At 38.3% G+C, this 18637-nt stretch overlaps 1 protein-coding gene across 3 annotated transcripts in view; it reads right to left on the reverse strand.

Moving 5' to 3' along the window:
* Positions 1-18637, reverse strand: part of LOC149221638 (transcription initiation factor TFIID subunit 13-like) — a 137521-nt gene that overhangs the window by 18404 nt on the left and 100480 nt on the right. For 2 of the 3 annotated variants that reach the window (XM_089383002.1, XM_089383001.1), the window contains exon 5: positions 5165-5239. The exons of the other annotated variant lie outside the window; for it this stretch is intronic. In XM_089383002.1, coding sequence (XP_089239128.1) covers positions 5165-5239 — 75 coding nt within the window. The remainder of the gene's footprint in view (positions 1-5164; positions 5240-18637) is intronic. 3 annotated transcript variants of the gene reach the window in all.

Raw genomic sequence — 18637 nt, forward strand, 5'->3', positions numbered from 1 at the left:
GTTTGGGTATTTAGGTTAGGTTTGATACATGGATTTAGCATAGGTTTTGCATTAGGTATGGGTTTAGTCATTAGGATTTTTTACATCAAAATAAAAAAACCTCTTTACAATTAAATGTCGCAAAGTGACATTCAAAACATTTGTCACATGACGACGAACCCATCGACAACAAAACCTACGAGTGGACGACAAAATCCATGTCGACACCAAATCCTGCGAGGTGAACGACAAACACATGTCATCGACCAAATCCTGGCGGAACTGTCGATGAACACTTGTCGACAACCAGATACCATGGAAACCATTAACATCACCTGAACAACCTGAACCATAATCAACACTGTCAAAACAGAACGACACCGAACTGAATGACGACGACACTAAACACTGACGATGAACTTGTGCAACTGATCTGACGAGATCCTCCTGGATCAATCCTCTCCACTTGAAAACTTTTGGACCACAAAATTTTGACTAAACAAATAGTCAACGAGGGTAGAGCTCCCTCACTTTCCACCTTGACCTGATGATATACCAATACATTCGATCAATCACCTGCAAGTGATGACCCTGATGATGCTAACCCTGGCACATTTTGAGTCGGTGACCTGTTCCATCCATCTGCGGTATGAACAACTTGCGATGATGGACAAACAACCTGTTATGAAAATGGCATTTGATTTCTTTCCATGAAGAACCATGAATTAGTGATTCATAATCATCTTTAAAAACAGAGTCTACTAGATATTGTTCAATACCATCAAGATGTATTAACAATCTATTTTGCGGAATAACAGAGACAATCAAAGATATTCTTGACATCAAACTAGTTACTTGACATACTTTCCTGATTCTTGATTACTAAGTGAACTTGCTGCAATGAACCCATCAAACTGTAATATGGAAACTGCTACAACTTAGTTTGTCTTTGAAAGTATTGAATTAGTCGTTGATTTGTTTGAATCACTTTTTCTTCATTTATTAAATGATGTTTCCATTGATTAGCACTTTCCCCTAATGCATTAGTTTCCCTTAGATACTTTGACACTACTTTAGAAAAGGCTTTGATATGAAAACAAATAGGCTTCCTCTCCACTTGAAAAGAGGTTTCCAAACTGTTCGAAACATGAAATAGCAACACAATACAAGAGAAATTGAACACTAACTTCCCCAATACTGACCTGTATCCCTGTAACTGTTAATTTCCAAACTTGAACTGAAATGATTCATTCTAACATTAGGAAGAGGAGCTTTAGGCACAAACTGTAATTCATGTTGTATTTCCTGCTTATGAGTAAGATGTTTGGTTTTACATAGAACTGGAATAGTTTCTATCTCTTTAATCAAACTATCTTTACGCTGAGACTCATAACCTGAGCAAGCATCATGTTGATTGTTATGTTGTTTCTTTACACACATGATTACAAATCTTTTATTTGAACTTATTAATCGCTTCATCTGATTAGCAACAACTAAAATCAAGTGATTTTTGTTTTGATGTGCCCTGACAATAAATTCAACCCCATCTTTCTTAAGGTGATATTTATGTTCTCTCCTGTAAAATACTGCATCACGATCATAAAGATAAGGACTTCCTAAGACAACTCCACATATGTCGACTGGAACCATATCTAATTCCACTTCATCAATGTAATTAGTTGTAATGGCAAATCTTAATCGACACTGTTTGGTGACTTTTATCTGAGTTGATTTATTTAGCCATCCTAATGGGTAAGATCTTCGATCATTCCATGTTTCCAAACCCAAACTTTTAACTAAATATTCAGATATTAAATTTGCCTGTGATCCATTGCCTAACATTGCATCTATCTTTGTGTGCTTAGAAATTATCCTTATGTTAAACAATTCAACTCTTTTATCCGCATTTGAAGGATTTATGTTGATGAAGATGCAATAGTTTTCGAACTTGAACCAGTGTCAGAAGTTTTACCTGTCGTAACCATAGCAATTATTCTCCTTTCATCACCTCAATCTAAACCTAGATCTTGTTGGACTGCTGCAATTGCCTTCTTTTCATCATTCTCCTTAAGGAACTTTTTGGGCTTAGGTTCTAAATGAAGTTTCCAACACTTAGATTCATCATGACTGATTCTCTGGCAATGAGAACAAGTAGGTCTTTCCTTCTGATTTATCGCTGATTTCTTTCTCTTCGAATTGTTCTTCCCCTTACTGTCATTAAAATCTTTGATTTCCAACTATTTGGATGATTGCAATGAAATGAATGATCTGCCACTTGATTCAATATGTATGGCCTGAACACACACTTCATCAAAATCATCAGGATTAAACATCAATAATGTATGCTGCAAATATGAATGTAAACTGCCGATGTATTTTAATAAAGTTTCACGTGTATCCAATGAAATACCAAGTGCAAATGCTTTCTTTCTGAATTCCTGAGTAAACTCCTGAACACTCTGCCCTTTACCTTTTCTCAGATGTTGCCAATCACTAACAGCTTGTTGCATGTATCCTAAAGGATAGAATTGTTTCCTAAGAGCTTTCAAAAACTTAGACCATGAAGAGATGACTTTTCCTTTACGCTTTACATCTATCTGAGTTTTACTTTCCCACCAGATTAAAGTTGTTCCCCCCATTCTAAGTGTAGCTAGCTAAATTTTAGTTTTATCGCTAGAAATGTTCTAAATGCGACAATACACTTCTAACTGCTTAATCTAGTTATCTAACTTTTCAGGATTCATTTCGCCATCATAAATAGGTAACTCAAATTTCACATCAAGTTTCAAAAGAGATGTTTTCTTACGTTTCTTTTCTGTTTCAGATTCTGCACTGGAAGAAGAAGAAGAAGATGATGATGGAGATGATAGAAGTGAAGATGGTTTATCGGCCTTGCCTTTAACTTTGTCCTTATCCGATGTCTTTGAAGAAGAAGCTGCATCTCTCTCCTTGTCTTCGTACAGTTCTCCCAACATCTGCTGCATAGTCAAGAATGCTTGCTGAAATTGTTCATCACTCATCTTAGTTTCAGTGTTTTCACCTGCATCAGATCCTGTCATGGTCGACTTATGAACGACTCGTCGCTTTCCAATATTTGGATCAATCTGCTCAAGGATTCCTTCTCCTCGTTGCGACTTTGACCTGGTTAACATTCAATGGCAAATTCTACAAATGCAACCTGCTCTGATACCAAATTATATGATCTGAAATGATCATAGACTAAGATTGATGTAGAATTGATTAGCCTTTTAATGATTTGAATGTTAACTTAAAGTGCGGAAGTCGAAGAAAATAACTTGAGAAGAAGACCTTATGACAGCTGATTAAACATAAGAAAGATGCATAACAGAAGTGAAAACAGTAAAAACACAGCGATACCAGACAACAAAGTTGATTACGGAGTTCGTCCCTAATGGACTATGTCTCCAGGTCCGCTTTCAAGATGGGCGACCGCTTTATTAGAATTGAAACCAAGGAGTTCGATTACACAGAGAATAGACCAGACTAAATGTGCATGCAAGCACTTCTAATCATTGTCAAAAGGAAGCTCTCTGAACCAGCTTTCCAATGCCTATCACGGTTCCCAATTCCGACTCTGGATGCTCCTGTTACACTGAAAACAAAACTACCTATGACCTCTAGAATCTATAGACAAAAACCAAAAACCACTCTCCTCCCCTTCAATGAAGAAAAATCGCCTCTTATAGGCCTGCAGGTACATCAAAACCTCCTTGGCTGAATTCAAGATGAATTGGTTGCCTTCTGGATGGGTTTGGAGCTCGGTCTAGTTGTGAATTGACACATAGGGTAGGTTTAATGGTCATTGAATTAATTGTTTTAACAAAATTGTTTAACAAAACCCAAAAATACATTGTTATAACAGAAACCGTTTGCGGATAGGTTAACTGAGCGGAGGTGCAGACAGCTCATGTGAGCAGGTGACTGAACCCGCGATTTGGATGTTGGAGGTTCCGCTGACAAAGCTCCGTTGGTTCCGGACCGATTACGGTTAACCTTGTCCCGATCACATGTTACATCCCGCACGGTTTCCCAATCCAGCGGTTAACTGAAACTCTACCCGCTTACTTGCTCACATGCCCTTAATCCCTTGCGATTTCCGACGCCGTTATCGTTAGGAGGACTTCGTCGTTTGCTATCCGCGTGATTGTTCACATGATTAACAATCTCATTGCAGTTTGATAACTCGATGGTCAATTGCTAACCCGTCCGCTGATCTCCATTCACATGTGGCCTGTCCCCTAACGGTTCTGACGCGGTCAATGTTGGCGGTTTAGGGACTGTCCAATGTATTTGTATTGTTTTGTTTGTAATAACATATGCCGAGAGCTATTATATGTTAGGTTTTATGACTTAGGCATAGGTTTTAACACACGGTGTTAATGCGATAGGGTTCTAATGTATTGAATACATAGGTTGGTAATGTAATGTTTGATGAGTTTTTTAGGACTAGAGTTTGGGTATTTAGGTTAGGTTTGATACATGGATTTAGCATAGGTTTTGCATTAGGTTTAGGTTTAGTCATTAGGATTTTTTACATCACTAAATGTCGCAAAGTGACATTCAAAACATTTGTCACGTGACGACGAACCCATCGACAACAAAACCTACGAGTGGACGACAAAATCCATGTCGACACCAAATCTTGCGAGGCAAACGACAAACACATGTCGTCGACCAAATCCTAGCGAAACTGTCGATGAACACTTGTCGACATCCAGATACAAACCCATTACCATGGAAACCATTAACATCACCTGAACAACCTGAACCATAATCAACATTGTCGGAACTGAATGACGACGACATTGAACACTGACGATGAACTTGTGCAACTGATCTGATGAGATCCTTCTGGATCAGATATGTTATATGTTCTAGCTTATGAAATTCTAGCATCTACTTAAGTAATAACATAATGTAAGAAATGCAATTTAGACACAGAGCTATGTTATAACTTACAACTAAAAGGTTGCATAACCAATAAATTTTCCATTGTCCCAAATAAACAATTCAAAAATATATAAAATTTCTGAAATAAAAATAAAAATAATGTTGGTGAATTGAATGTTGTGAATTGAAATGGCCATGCTATACTTTCTGCTCTGGTTCACTAGATTAGGTAATGGAAAGTCTATTGAGAACACTTCAAAAGCAAAGGCCTCACCTTACGTAAAAGAAACAGAAAGTCCTCTGTCAAAAGCTTTCCTCTCTTGGATGCAACATCTTGAGCCTTATGTACCTGTATAAAGAAAACGGCACTAATGTTTATAAATCATGAAAGCAAAATGAAAGTATATAATACTTTGTAAAGCAGATAAAGCTCCTATCAAGGTAGCATAATTAGCATACGATGGTACCTGACAGTTCTGATATTTATATGTTAGTCTAATATTACCTTGATAAACTATGATAACTTTTTCCCATGTACAATAAATGCATAATTTAGAAGTTTACATCTCAATACCCTGTTCCACTATCCAAATAGAAATGGAAATTTGTATTAATGTCCACTAAAGACCAAAATAGGTCAAAGGGACTAGTGACTAAAGCCAGCAATAGTAACCAAGCAAAAGAGGGGTGCAAAAGCTCCACTAAAATGAAATAAAGTGGCATGAAAAATGAGTCCAAGAGAAGCATGAAATGAAGTGACACAAGCATAACCATACAAGTGGATAGGTATCATATATTGGTGGCTCTTCAAAGCAATTATGATCCTCCTATGAGCTCTCAAAGTGGCACACTCTGGAGCAGTGTTGATAATATCGGTATCGGGAAAATATCGGCGAGGGTCCAGAAAATATCTTATCGGCAATATCGGCAAAAATATCGGCAAAATATCGGCAAATATCGGCAAGCATAAAAAATGCATAATATATTCATTTTTTCCAGATTTTTAAACATATAAAGCAATAGCAACATGAAATAAACACATTGGCACATAAATATGAAGAAAACACTGATATATATGATGTCAAATAAAAATGATACATCAAAGGCGATACCAAATCCTGTTGATCCCTGATAATTGTCCATTCAAGGACTCAAATGTGGAGAACCAATACAAAATAACATCACATATATAAAAGTATTTCATCATCATGAGTTATATGTATCACAACAAATAAAACTAGCAGCTATCTATCTGAAATCACTGCCCTCTCCCCCTTTTACAGGGAAACATGATGGGCTGTTTGCCAGGCCTGCCCCTAGTAGTAGGAGGCCCTAACCCTGCCTTTGCACCTAATGTCAAATAATGAGTGCTAGGTATGGGACTATGCTCTCCTATATCTATAGCAGATGGTGTTGATGTTGATGCTCCCGCAGTGTCCTCCTCCTCCTCTGAGTGCTGCTGCTCCTCTGACTTCGAGTCCTCCTCTTGCTGCCCCTGCTCTAATGGATCATCTGCCACTGGCTCTAACCATGAAAGTGACTCCTCCAAGAGGGGCTCCTCAGACTCCACCCTCCACGGAGACAATACATCAATATTGTCTAAGCTAAGTCACATGACACGAGGACACGAGACACGGAGGACACGTAAATACGAGTATTCAATACAAAACACAACGACCTGGAAACAAGACACGGGGGACATGTTTTATATATATATATATATATATATATATATATACCAAAATATAGTTTTTTATCCATATTAAATTGCAGGTTGCAGCTTATCTAATCAAATTAAAATATAATTACTTCTCAAAGTTCATAGTTCACTTTAAAAAAATAAATAGAATCAAAATTTACTATTTAGAAATTAGAATGTGATATGCTTGGTCTTGATTCTTGAATATTCAATGTTCATTGTTCATGTACAACTTACAAACACATAAGAAAATAACTAAAGTCTAATCCTATTGATTTCCTCTGCCCTCTTGCGAGAAAATGCCACAGCTTTCCCTTTCCCTCTAGATGTAGATGCTGGTGCTGGTGGAGTTGGCAGTGGAGTTTGTTATGCTCTAGACGCTGAAGAACTAGAAGTAGGAGCTATAGGAGGTAGACGACGTCCTCTACTGGTGGCAGGGGTAGCCCGGGCAGGTGGTGTCACCTAGAAACATTACAATCTCCCAATCCTGAAATCCTAAAAAACTGATAAGTCTGCTGCATTTTGAATGAAATCTAAAATTCTACTTTCTCCATATGAAATCCAATGAGGCTGGAACCACTCTCAAACATCCTGAGTCATTTCATGGTAATGTTAAAAATTTAAGTAAAAGGATGAAAATGAAGATTAAGGAGAATGTCACTTTTACTTTAAGAATTTAACATTACCATGAATAGCATATCAATACTAGGGCCTAGAACGCTCAAACCCTCCTTGGCAGCAACCACATAGCTCTCCCCTTCCTTCTCCAGCAATCAGAAATGAAAATGATATGAAAAAAAACCAAAATCAGAATTTTATAGGCCGTGCAGAAATTTTTTACAGTCGCCGGGCGATATTTTCGATTGTCGCGCGATATTTTCCAAAATATCGGCGATATTTCGGAAATCGCGTGATATTTTCAAAAGCCGAAAATATCGCGATATTTTGTCGGCGATATATCGGCTCGCCGAAAATATCGTGATATTTCCGAATATCGCCGATATCTCGGCGATATTATCAACACTGCTCTGGAGCCCACATGCTGCAGGCCAGGGAGAAATGGTGGGTGGTCATATTATTATCCAATTGAGTGGTTGTGGGGAGCTTTACTCCATAATGTCCTGAACCTGACGAAACAGAAGGTAATCCGGGTGGTTAATGCAAAACAACTCTGAAGGAGATGACATCTGAGAAAAAAATGCCTCTAGTGTGCAAGGCAAGCCTCACTCTCAACTCTCTACTCCAAGCCAAACAAACATTATGTAGATCCACTATACTCTAGAAGATGATGATTTGTCTTATAACCCTCAGCCAATGCAAGCACACCCGAAGAGACCAAGAGGAAAGAGAAGCTCATGTAACTGTGGCAGATGAATATGGAGTAGCTAAACAATAAATTTGTCTAAGATATAGAAGTTTTCAAGGAAAAAGACTAGCTTGGGACTCCTATAGATTCCACTCTAATCATAGAATTAATTTCCTCCTTTGTTGGGAAGGGTGGGGGAAAGAGTTGGAAGAGGCATCAAGGAAGATCAAGTAGGAAGGGAGGTGATTAATCGAAATACCTACAAACTCAGGAAAGACTAACCTCAGAGAACTCACAAGGGCACTCACTCAAGAAAGGACCTAGCCTTAAGGAACCCACAAGAACGTCGACCCAACTAACCAAGGGATGCAAGTCTCTTAGAAGTTAGAACAACAAAGTGCCATAAAGGGGTATGTCTTGCATCCTTAAGGAGTCTTCCATATTTTGTACTCTACGAAGATGGATGATAATCCTAAAGGTTGTCTTCAGACAAAGGAGATATGCACCAAACTCTTCACATATCCGTTTGCACCAAGTAACACGCTAGAGCATGATTGTTTGGGCCCCCTCCCAACGCAGGACCAAACTATATGACCAAGGTTATGACCCCAAATCCCAATTCCATAACACATTGTGATTGGTGACAACATCAAAAACACTTCACCTTAGATGATATGTCCTGGAAAGGAATCTAAAAGCATTCTCTCAAGCATAGCTAATGAGAGGTACCATCCTAAAGCATTTTCTATCAAGCATGATTGATGAGGCATGCCCTTTACACACCTATGCTTGGAATGAGATTTCATATTGAAGTTGGGACCTATGAATTAGACCTCTAAGTACAAGAATTGGTAATCTCCATAAGTAACCCCTAAAAGGAAAAATGATAGTTAGAGAGGGCCTCTTTGGTTGTATTGAAGATCATGACCTAAAATCTCTACAAGACCTCTTAGAGACAAAGCTCTCTAGTAATCTCTACAAGACCTCTTGTTACCTACTCATGAGTCATATGCACATGGCAAGAAACGAAGACCTCTTTTTACCTACTCATATGCACATGGCAAGAAACGAAGACCCCATTGCCTAATGGATAAGTCACAGAGAAAAAATTTTGAAGACCAAAAGTCCAGCAGGGCATGATTTTCCCTCTCTCTCTCCCCCCCCTCTTCATTCTCTCTCAAATTCTGCAAACCTGCATGGAATTGCATTAAATGTCACTAGCATGATGAATTTTTGTAACAAGCTTAGGCGACTTGGGACACGGTCATCAAGTGAGTCCACTCTAGAGTGTTTTTTTCACTTAGCTAATTATTCTCGCTTTTCAATAATGAATAACTCACTAAGTTTTTTCACTCACACACCTCCAAAGCTGGAGTGCGACTTGATGATGGGGCCTTGAGTCCGTCCTAACGTCTAGAGTCGATGTATCATGTATATTACCATGCTAGGTCATATTTAAAGTGTCGCGGAATTTGACTAGGTCTTCTAGGATTTTTTTTAATAATTAAAGTTCACGCAAAATGGGATTCTAATTAAATTCTCTATGTAATGATGTGAACAAGTGACCTTTGGAAATGTTGGTGGCATATAGGAGTTCAAAATTCATGCTCAAGATGCCAACATTCTCCTAAGACCTTTGGGGGTCGGAAATGACTTCTTCCCCATGAAAACCCACTTTTCCTAAGTTAAAGACCAAAGGGAGAAAAAATGGTCAAAAAATTAATATCTGGGGACACATAAAGATCATTTTCCAAATGTAAAAAGCAAAAGTCAAGTACTTTGGCAATGATAAGGTTGAACTAAAGACCAATTGAGGATTGATTAAGTGGCTCCTAAGTCAAAGGCTAAAGTGGCTCCACCAAGCCAAAATAAAATGACTGATTTGGCAACTGAAAAAGAGGATATGCTAGCCTATAATCAAGGGGCTGACAAACCTATTATAGCACCCTATACACAGCCTTGATTTGAGGATTTGACAACCCCTCAATTAAGGGGATATTGTTAAAATTTGACAGCTCAGGGATGAATTTATCTTCGAAGAAATCATATATTTCATTTATGTTTGAACCACCTATAATAAAATTTCATTTCTAACAATTCTAATATGACTTTCCAAGAATAGTAAATCACATCTCAATTTGTAAGTGACTTTCCAAAAATAGAAAGTCATGTCTAAATGATCAAGGATGATATCAACATATGGAATCTACTTTAAAATCAAATCAATCATAATTATACAAGTCAAGAATTAATATTGTTATCCTTACTAGTATTATTATTATTATGATACTATTATTTATAAAATAGTCTAAAGTCATTCACCTTTAATGGATTAATAAAACAAATTCTCTCAAGGAATAAGTAAATTAAATTAAGAATCTCTTGGAAAATTGAACCTCTCTCTTGGAATAAAATAGTAACTCCACACTTAAGAGAATGTCACTCTCCCTCTTCAATTCAATGCATGGAAAAAGTGTAACTCCTCCTCATTAAATGCACTTGTAACTCCCTCATTCAATTCAATTTGTAACTCTCACCAAATGTTCTTTCATGTTTAAGTGTAACTCTCTCTCTCTCTCTCCCTAATTCGAATTGTAACTCCTCTCTCTCTCTCTCAATTCTTGAGATGAGTTACACTTCTCCTAAAATAACTCCTCCCTCATGGAATTTGATTCTCATATTATTGGCTCAAGGCATGAATTCAATTTGTAACTCCTCTCATTTCTCATCTATTTAAGCAAAAACAAGTGAGAGTTGAGAGTAGCATGTTCATTGTGAAGAAGGAGATCTAGTGTTGAGGGTGTACAAGAGAAGTGTGAGAGAAAGTGAAGAGTAAGAGCAAGGGAAGAGCTAGAGCAATTGTGAACGACAATATATGATCAAAAGAAGGAGATCTTCAAGCAAAGAGCAAGAGCACTTAAGCTGCAAGTTGATCAGGCATTGATGACTTTATTCATTCTCATTCTCTCTCTCTCTCTCTCTCTCTCTCTCTATGTACTCCACTGAACAATTGAAAAAATCTAATAGAAGAGGAATCATTTGGGTTTTCCCCTTGTGGGTTTTGCCCTAGTCATTGGACCTAATTCTCAGTGTCTTATATTTGTGCTTGATTGTCTTCATATGATCCTTAAGTATATGTTGAATCTACAATTGTTGATTTGAAAAATTGAGTAATTACAACAGCATAGTACGCTCAGTTTTCTGCAAAGTACATTCATCTTTCTGCAAAGTACATTCAGTTCCATTCAATTTTCTGCAAAGTACATTTAGTTTTCTGTGTAGAACTTTCAAGTTTCTGTAAAGAATTTTTAAAATTTTGCATAGAACTTTCAAATTTTAATAGATATGCAGGCCCATTATGATAGCAAATGTGCAGCACAAAAGGGGGCACGCAGGCCTGCCAATCCTCAGTCATACGCGGCCTATTTTCAGCCTATACGCAGCACCTAAGGAGGTTGTTAACTCAAATAAAGTTCAGGGATGTATGCAGCACTTAGTGTTGAATTTCCATGATCTTGGATCTAAGTTGGAATCTTAGATTCTTTGACGCTACCAAACCAAGAATCTCAACAAAAACTACTTTGCAAAATGGAAAATATAAAGCAGTAAATCACATATGCACCAGTATACACAATTTTTAACAAATAGTGTACAATAATGTACAACCCAATCTTTGTTATATTAAACAAATTTGAATAATACAATAGTCTATGAAATACAAGATACAATGGCAATCATGTTGCAGACTCTAATGTATCTTGTTCTGTCAGTCCTTTGCTTCTGTACTGCTCTCTCACTGCCCCTTAGTCCTTCAAAGGACAACTCATATAGACTCCAAGAGGGTTGTCTCCTATCACTGCTGCAATTCACGGCTGTTGTAATGAACAAAGGTTGATCCAATCTGTTCTCTAGGTTGGCCAATACCTTAGCTCCAATACGCCAATCTAGCAGTCACTTGTCCATCAAAACGTTGCACATTAGGCACCAAACCTCACCCAACCTAGGTAAGCCTATAATTTTGATGACAAATTTCATCCTAGGAGGTTTTTTAACCTCGTTGATTATTTGTGTTTCTAGACACGGTTAATCATAAGAGTTTTTTCCCTCCAGCTTAAACCCCAAAGCTAGGGTGAGATTTATTGTCAAAATCTTAGGTGAGTCTTAGTGTTTTTGGTCGAGTCTGATGTAAAAATGATTTGGGCATAATTTAAGCTAGTTGGCTTAGTTATTTTATTACAAATCGATTGGTCTACTAGATCATATTATGTCGCAGATGGGTTATGTGTCTTGAGGGTCTAACCCAAATGTGTATTCCCCCTTTGAGGGTTGTAAATATAAAATTTTGTGTATTAAAGGGTGGAAAAATAATTAAATCCCATCATGCGTAAAATAATTAATTTTTTTGGCAAAATAAAATTAAATCCTAAGCCAGAAAATTAATTAATAGAGTTAAAATTAAATTGTCTTAGGAAAAATAATTCTCCAAGTGGAAAAATTCGTGGGTCCTAAAGGAATCAATTTTTAAAGGTCCTCCACCAAGGGAATATTGTATATTTCAAGAAAATTTGAACCCTTGGACTTTGGTGGTTAAGTCAAAGTCAAATTTTTTAGGAAATTAGCTCAAAATAATTAATTTTAAGCTAATAAAAATGGAATTAAATGATAAATTTGAAAATTTCTCAAAAATAAAAAATCAAGGACCAATATTAAAAGATTTTGAAGTGTTTATCAACAGCCAAGATTATTTTGACAAGGATCAAAGAAACTAGCCATTATTTTTCTACTTGGAAGATAAATCTATAAATTAGAGTCATTTGAGTCTCTAGCATCTTGATCTCTGGCTAGAAAATTGTTGCAGAAGCATTTTTGTAACTATTGTCCTGCTGGGAACTATTTTTTCTATCATAATAAAGACTTTGGGGTGCAATTCAAGGTGTTCTTGCTTATTGATTTGTGGTATGTGTTGACTACAGGCATCTCTATGTTGTGCTGAATATTGGTAAGATCTGTTTTTTCATTAGATGGAGATAAAATCATACTATTGATAGTTTTGGGCTAATCTTAGGTGGTTTGATTCCCCATGTGATCTAACAGATTATTTTTTGAGATAAATACATAGTGCTTGCAGGTACTTCAGTCCTTGGCCTCCAAGTTCACAAACTTGGGCAGGAATCGTTGTTGATTGGATTCCAAATATTTATATGGTGGGTTAAAACTTCGCTAAGGCTATAGTATACATTGGGGTTTCTAAAGTATTTTTAGCCATTTTTCAAAGGAAAAAGCTCAAAAACTATTTTTCTCAAATTTCAAAATTTTTCAAAACCCTTTTATATTTTGTAGATCTTGTGAATAATTTTATAAATTTAATTTGTCAATTATTTTTTTCTAACTTGGGCTTCGTGGTTTTAAGTATTTTTGTATATATTTGGGATTTGGGTGTTGTATTTTTCATTTTTGCAGGTTGGATCAAGGAATCAAGTGGAAGGTTGGATCTAGGCCCTTGAGGGTAAGATCTAGTCTCTTGGAAAATTTGCAGGGCTACCCACAGAAAAATTTTCAAAAAATTGAAGAGCTGAAGCATAAAAATTTCTTGAGCAAGGGTTTCAAGGTTTTCAAGGCTTCTAGCCCCAATTTTCCCCTCCAAGCCCTCAGCGTCCCTCCTTTGGTCCTCCGCGTCAGGGTTTCTAGCCTCTCTAAGGCTATTACGGCCTCACCTCCTAGGCTTGTTGCAGGCCTCTCCTCCCCTCGGCCCTCCTTCCTCTCGGCCCTCCCATGCTAGCCCTCCTCGACCCTCCTTCCTTCCTTGGCCCCTACTCTTCTCCTTCCCCTTCTCTTCCCTTAGTAGCAATCCTCTAAGGGCTTGCGGTAGCCCTTCAAGGCCTCTAGGCCTTAGGGCCCTCCCTAGGCCCTCGGCCTCCATCTCACCCTAGGTCATGGCCCTTGTGGGCTCACGACAACCCTTTTAGGGCCTCTCTCTTAGTCATTAGGTCCTCTAAGGCCTCCCCCTTCTAGCATTGACCCTCCTTGGCAATTTTCAGCCCACCGCTAGCCCTATTAGGCTTGGTGTTGGCTCTCGTTAGCCCTAACGTGCCCTAGATCCTCATCTGATTTTTTTAAGACTGATTCCTTGGTGGTTTTATAGGTCTAGGATCTCCAAAATTCTGATTTTTAAGAGGCGTCTTCATCCAAATTTTTTGGGCCACTTGGGCAAGTGCTTCTACAAGGCTTGAAGCCTAGGGTTTGACCTCTAAACCCTTGTTTTATTTCTGTTTTATTACAGCAATTAAATCAACAACAATTAAGCCCTAAAATCACATGTTACATGGTCAAAATTGTATAAAATTGCAAAATTTTCATTTTCATGAATTTTGGCCATTTGGGCACCCTAGATATAGTCTAGATCTATTTTTTATGCTTGATAGAATTTACTGCATAACAGAAAATTTCAGATCTGAAATTTCCTAAGCATACACTTTGAAAGGGTCAAAAACTCAAAATTTTCAGTTACAGTGAAATATTCTTATTTTTTTTGGCTATTCTAGGCATTGATTATAGCTTCATTAGCTTGCTCGTCTGTCACTCACTTACTGCTGAAATAAATATATCATATCTGGAATATCTCTGAAATACATCTTAAAGGGGCTAGCCTAAGTCACCTGACACGGGGATTCGGGACACGTAGGATTCGGGATTCGTGGTGTCGGATTCGGGACACGCTGACCCCCGGAACAAGACACGTTAGGACACGTTATATAATATTTTATTAAAAATATATATATATATATATATATTTAAATATATATATATATATATATATATATATATATATATATATATTAAAAATTAGTTATTAGCATATTTCTTACACAAATTTTAATTAATGATACAAATTTATTGATTTCAAACATAGATCTTCATCTATAGCTATTAGCATGCATAGTACATACAAAATTCAAATAAATGTCAGTGGTACTGGTCACATAAATGATAAATCTATTAAAAATTTAAATCATGATTCATAATTCATAACTGAAAGACAACTTACAACTACAACTTACAAGATAGTAAGATAAACACACTGACAACTGTAGTTTTCTCATTAAGTCATCAAATCAAAATCTGTTACATAGGTAGTGTTGGTGCAATGCCAATGGCAAATAGAAATAGAAAATATAAAACAACTATAGGTATACAAGCCTCAAGGCATCAATCAGCATCAGAATCAGCATCACTGTCCCCATCATCATGGTCCCCACTGCTCTCCTCTGCATCCTCCTCGTCCCCTGTATCCATAGTCGCCTCTGCATCTGCTGGTATGGAGGTTGACCCCTCTAAGTCATCAAAACTAATAGGGTCTAGCACTGGATCACCGAGATCCATGTTGGCCAATGCCAACTCAACAGTGGTGTTCAGACCCATATCATCAGGAAAGACATCCCACATCTTTGTCTTTCCCCTCAACCACTCTTTCCCCTGTAAATAAGACGAAGGTTGGTGTGCACATACACCATTGTCTCTGCCCTGGACTGCTCAAGCCTGCTCTTCTTCACAGTATGCAAATTCCCATATGTGCTCCAATTCCTCTCGCAACAAGAGGATGAAGTCACCTGAGAGAGGAGCCTCATGGCTAACTGCTGAAGAGGAGGGCTTGTTGCCCCATGATTTGCCCACCAAGAGTAGGGCTTCTTAAGCCCCCTGTCTCTAATCACATCATAACCTCCAAATCGACCAGTGCCAGAGGAAAACTCTGCAAAGGCATCCTCCACCTCAGCAAGCAATGCACTATCCTGATAAATCCGCTTCAATGCCTCTTTCCTCCCCTGTGAGATTTCACCATCCATGTGAGGAGGGAATCTGCGGGAAGGTCCACCATTCAGCCACTCATGGCTGTAGTATTTGGGGTTCAATGAGTGAGCCAAACAATGTAAAGATGTACAATTCTTGTCCCATCTGCGGACAAGAATATCATGTATGGTATCGCAGAAGGCCTCTAGTGATGTCTCATACTGGGGGCACTCACTCTGTAGAATAATGCTCCTCACAGACTCAATCATGGAATCCCATCCCTCATAAACCTCTCCTAGGATGGGTTTGTCTGTATCTGCAACTCGAAGCAAAGAGATGATAGGGTCCATGATCCGAATAATTAGATCTACCCTCTCCCACCAAGCATCATCTAGTACCGTGTCCTTCACTCTTTTAGAGGCTGCCTGATCTGTCTTTCTCCAAAAAGACCAAAACTCAGAAATAACCATGGACCCAAGAGCAGTCTTGACCTCCCTCAACCTCTTCAACATCATGAATGAAGATGCAAACCGTGTATCAGCAATCTTCAACAATGATAGATTGTTGTACTCCTTGTAGATAGTGAGGGCATTTGTATGATTTTGCACAAAGTTACGGATATGTCTTGCATCCTCAATAATGCTTCCAATCCAAAGCACATCAGAAGCAATGGATTTCAGTGCTAAGTTCAATGAATGGACAATGCAAGGTGTCCAAAACACTTGTGGATATTTAGCTTCCACAATCATGCCAACCGCCTTGCAAACAGGTGCATTATCTGTAATGATTTGCACACAAGAATCAACACCTACCTCTTCAACAACTCTAATAAATAACTCACCCATAAATTGTGCATCCTTGTATTCGCCAAGTGTATCCACTGCTTTCAGGAAAACTGGACCATTCAAGGAAGACACCATGAAGTTGATGATTGGGTGTCGTGCTGGATCTGTCCATCCATCAGAAACAATGCTAACCCCAGATGTTGGCCATGATGCCATAATAGGCTCGAGCATTTTTTGCACCTCTTTTTTTGCCTTCGTCAACAATGTGGTTCTTAGCTTCTCTGACCCAGGAGGCACATACCCTGCTGGAGCCCCTTGAGTTAGAGCTCGGCACATCTCAACAAATAAAGGTGAACGTGCAACATTAAATGATATGAAGTTTTGATAGAAAAAGAAGGCAATGGTGAGATCAAGCTCTTCCCGTCTCTCTTTTTGGAAAATCCTGTCCATTGGACCAAGTGATCTTCTTTTTAATGCTTGTCCCCCAGTAGAAGTAGAACTCTCAAATGGAAATTTGGTGGTGGCTTTCCTCAAAAATGGAAGGGGGTCTTCATTCTTGCCCTTGGGTGCTTTTGATTTTGAAGCCAGTGCCACATGTTCCATACCAACATTGGCCTCCTTTTCCAATTCTTTTCTCTTTTGTGAAGTAATAACTTTACAAGATCCAATCCCACAACCAGGTATAGCCAACAAATGTGATTTCACACGGTGATATGTGCTTTTGAAAGAAATGTTACAAAAGTTGCATTTCCATTGCACATTGCCTCCTCCCTTTCCCTTGTTGTTTGGCCCATCCTCTCTTGTGACATATTTCCACAATGGATATTTTTCATTGTCTTTATGTCCTCTTCCCTCAACATTACTTGCAGCAGACTCTGATGATATTGGGGGAGGAAGAGCATCTCTACCCATGACATTCTTGCCCTTCCTTGCTGCCCCTGCCTTTGATTGAGCCATGTTACCTCAACCTGTAAAAAAAATGAACAAACTGCTGTAAAAATTTAAATGAACAAACTGCTGTAAAAATGAACAAACTGCTGTATTACGAAACTATTTACCTAAATTTATATACATATATATAACTTGTTATATTTGAGTGGACTCAGGACTGGGATTTGACTGAGTTATGGGCATGCTTAGCTTAGTTCATTGATGACAGCCTACAGCCACAGGTTATTTACTTATCTATATATGGACTAATACGTTCTTTGAATCTTTTCCTAATGTGCAGACATAATACTCATCACTACCTACAATTTTTTGAAGCTGTAAGACATGCCATTAATGTAAACAACTTCAATATGTTCAGTTCATGGTTTTTCAAACAGTGCGGCAGCACCTTATGACTATACTTCTTCATGATTAGGAGTTGTGCAAGGCTTGACCTTGGAATCACTATTGTATTGAAATTTAAACTGTTTAAATTTGTTCATTCACTAAGATAGAATGCCTTGTTCCATAGATATGGTGGTCTGCTTTCATTACACAGAGATGATATTCTTATTGTAGCTCGTATTATATAAAGATGACGATCTTTCTGAAGCTCGTTTCCACAAAAGTGTAATCTTATAGAAGGCTCAGATCACAGAATATGGGCATTGTTAAACCTTTGTACAAAAGTTTTCAGCCTTCCGTATCCACAGCAGATCCGGATTCATTTATATTTGTTTGGACACTATTGCTACATCTATAGTTGGTTTATCTCCAAAGTTATAATTTATGGTCATGACTGTTTACAACCACACGGGTTTAAAAAATCACGGGTTTACAACATAGCATTGCCACTGCTCGGGTTTTCTACCGGTGATTTTAACGATGCCTGTGCGGCTGTGCCTACTTACCTGCAGTTTAACGATGCGGCGATGCCTGACGTTGGGTGGACTGTGGTCGTTCGGCGGTCCGCTCCTCGCAGCAACAAAGAATGAGTGAATGAGCTGAGAGGGACGCCCCTTTTTAACGTTGCAGAACCCTCAAAACGAATCGCAAACCCTCAAAACGAATCGCAAAACCAGGACTCGCTATTCGGAATCGAGACACGATTTGTAAATTGGGGCACGTTACTGGACACGACGTGCCACAATAGGACACGACGTGCCCTCCAATCCTGACACGAATCGGCATAGAATCGTGTCCGATTCGCGATTCGTCGATGGTTTTGAACGAATCCGGTTT

This window comes from Pinus tabuliformis, chromosome Q, assembly GCF_031772625.1.
Source record: "Pinus tabuliformis cultivar Carrire ecotype Pingquan chromosome Q, CPIR1, whole genome shotgun sequence".
Taxonomy (NCBI): Eukaryota; Viridiplantae; Streptophyta; class Pinopsida; order Pinales; family Pinaceae; genus Pinus; species Pinus tabuliformis.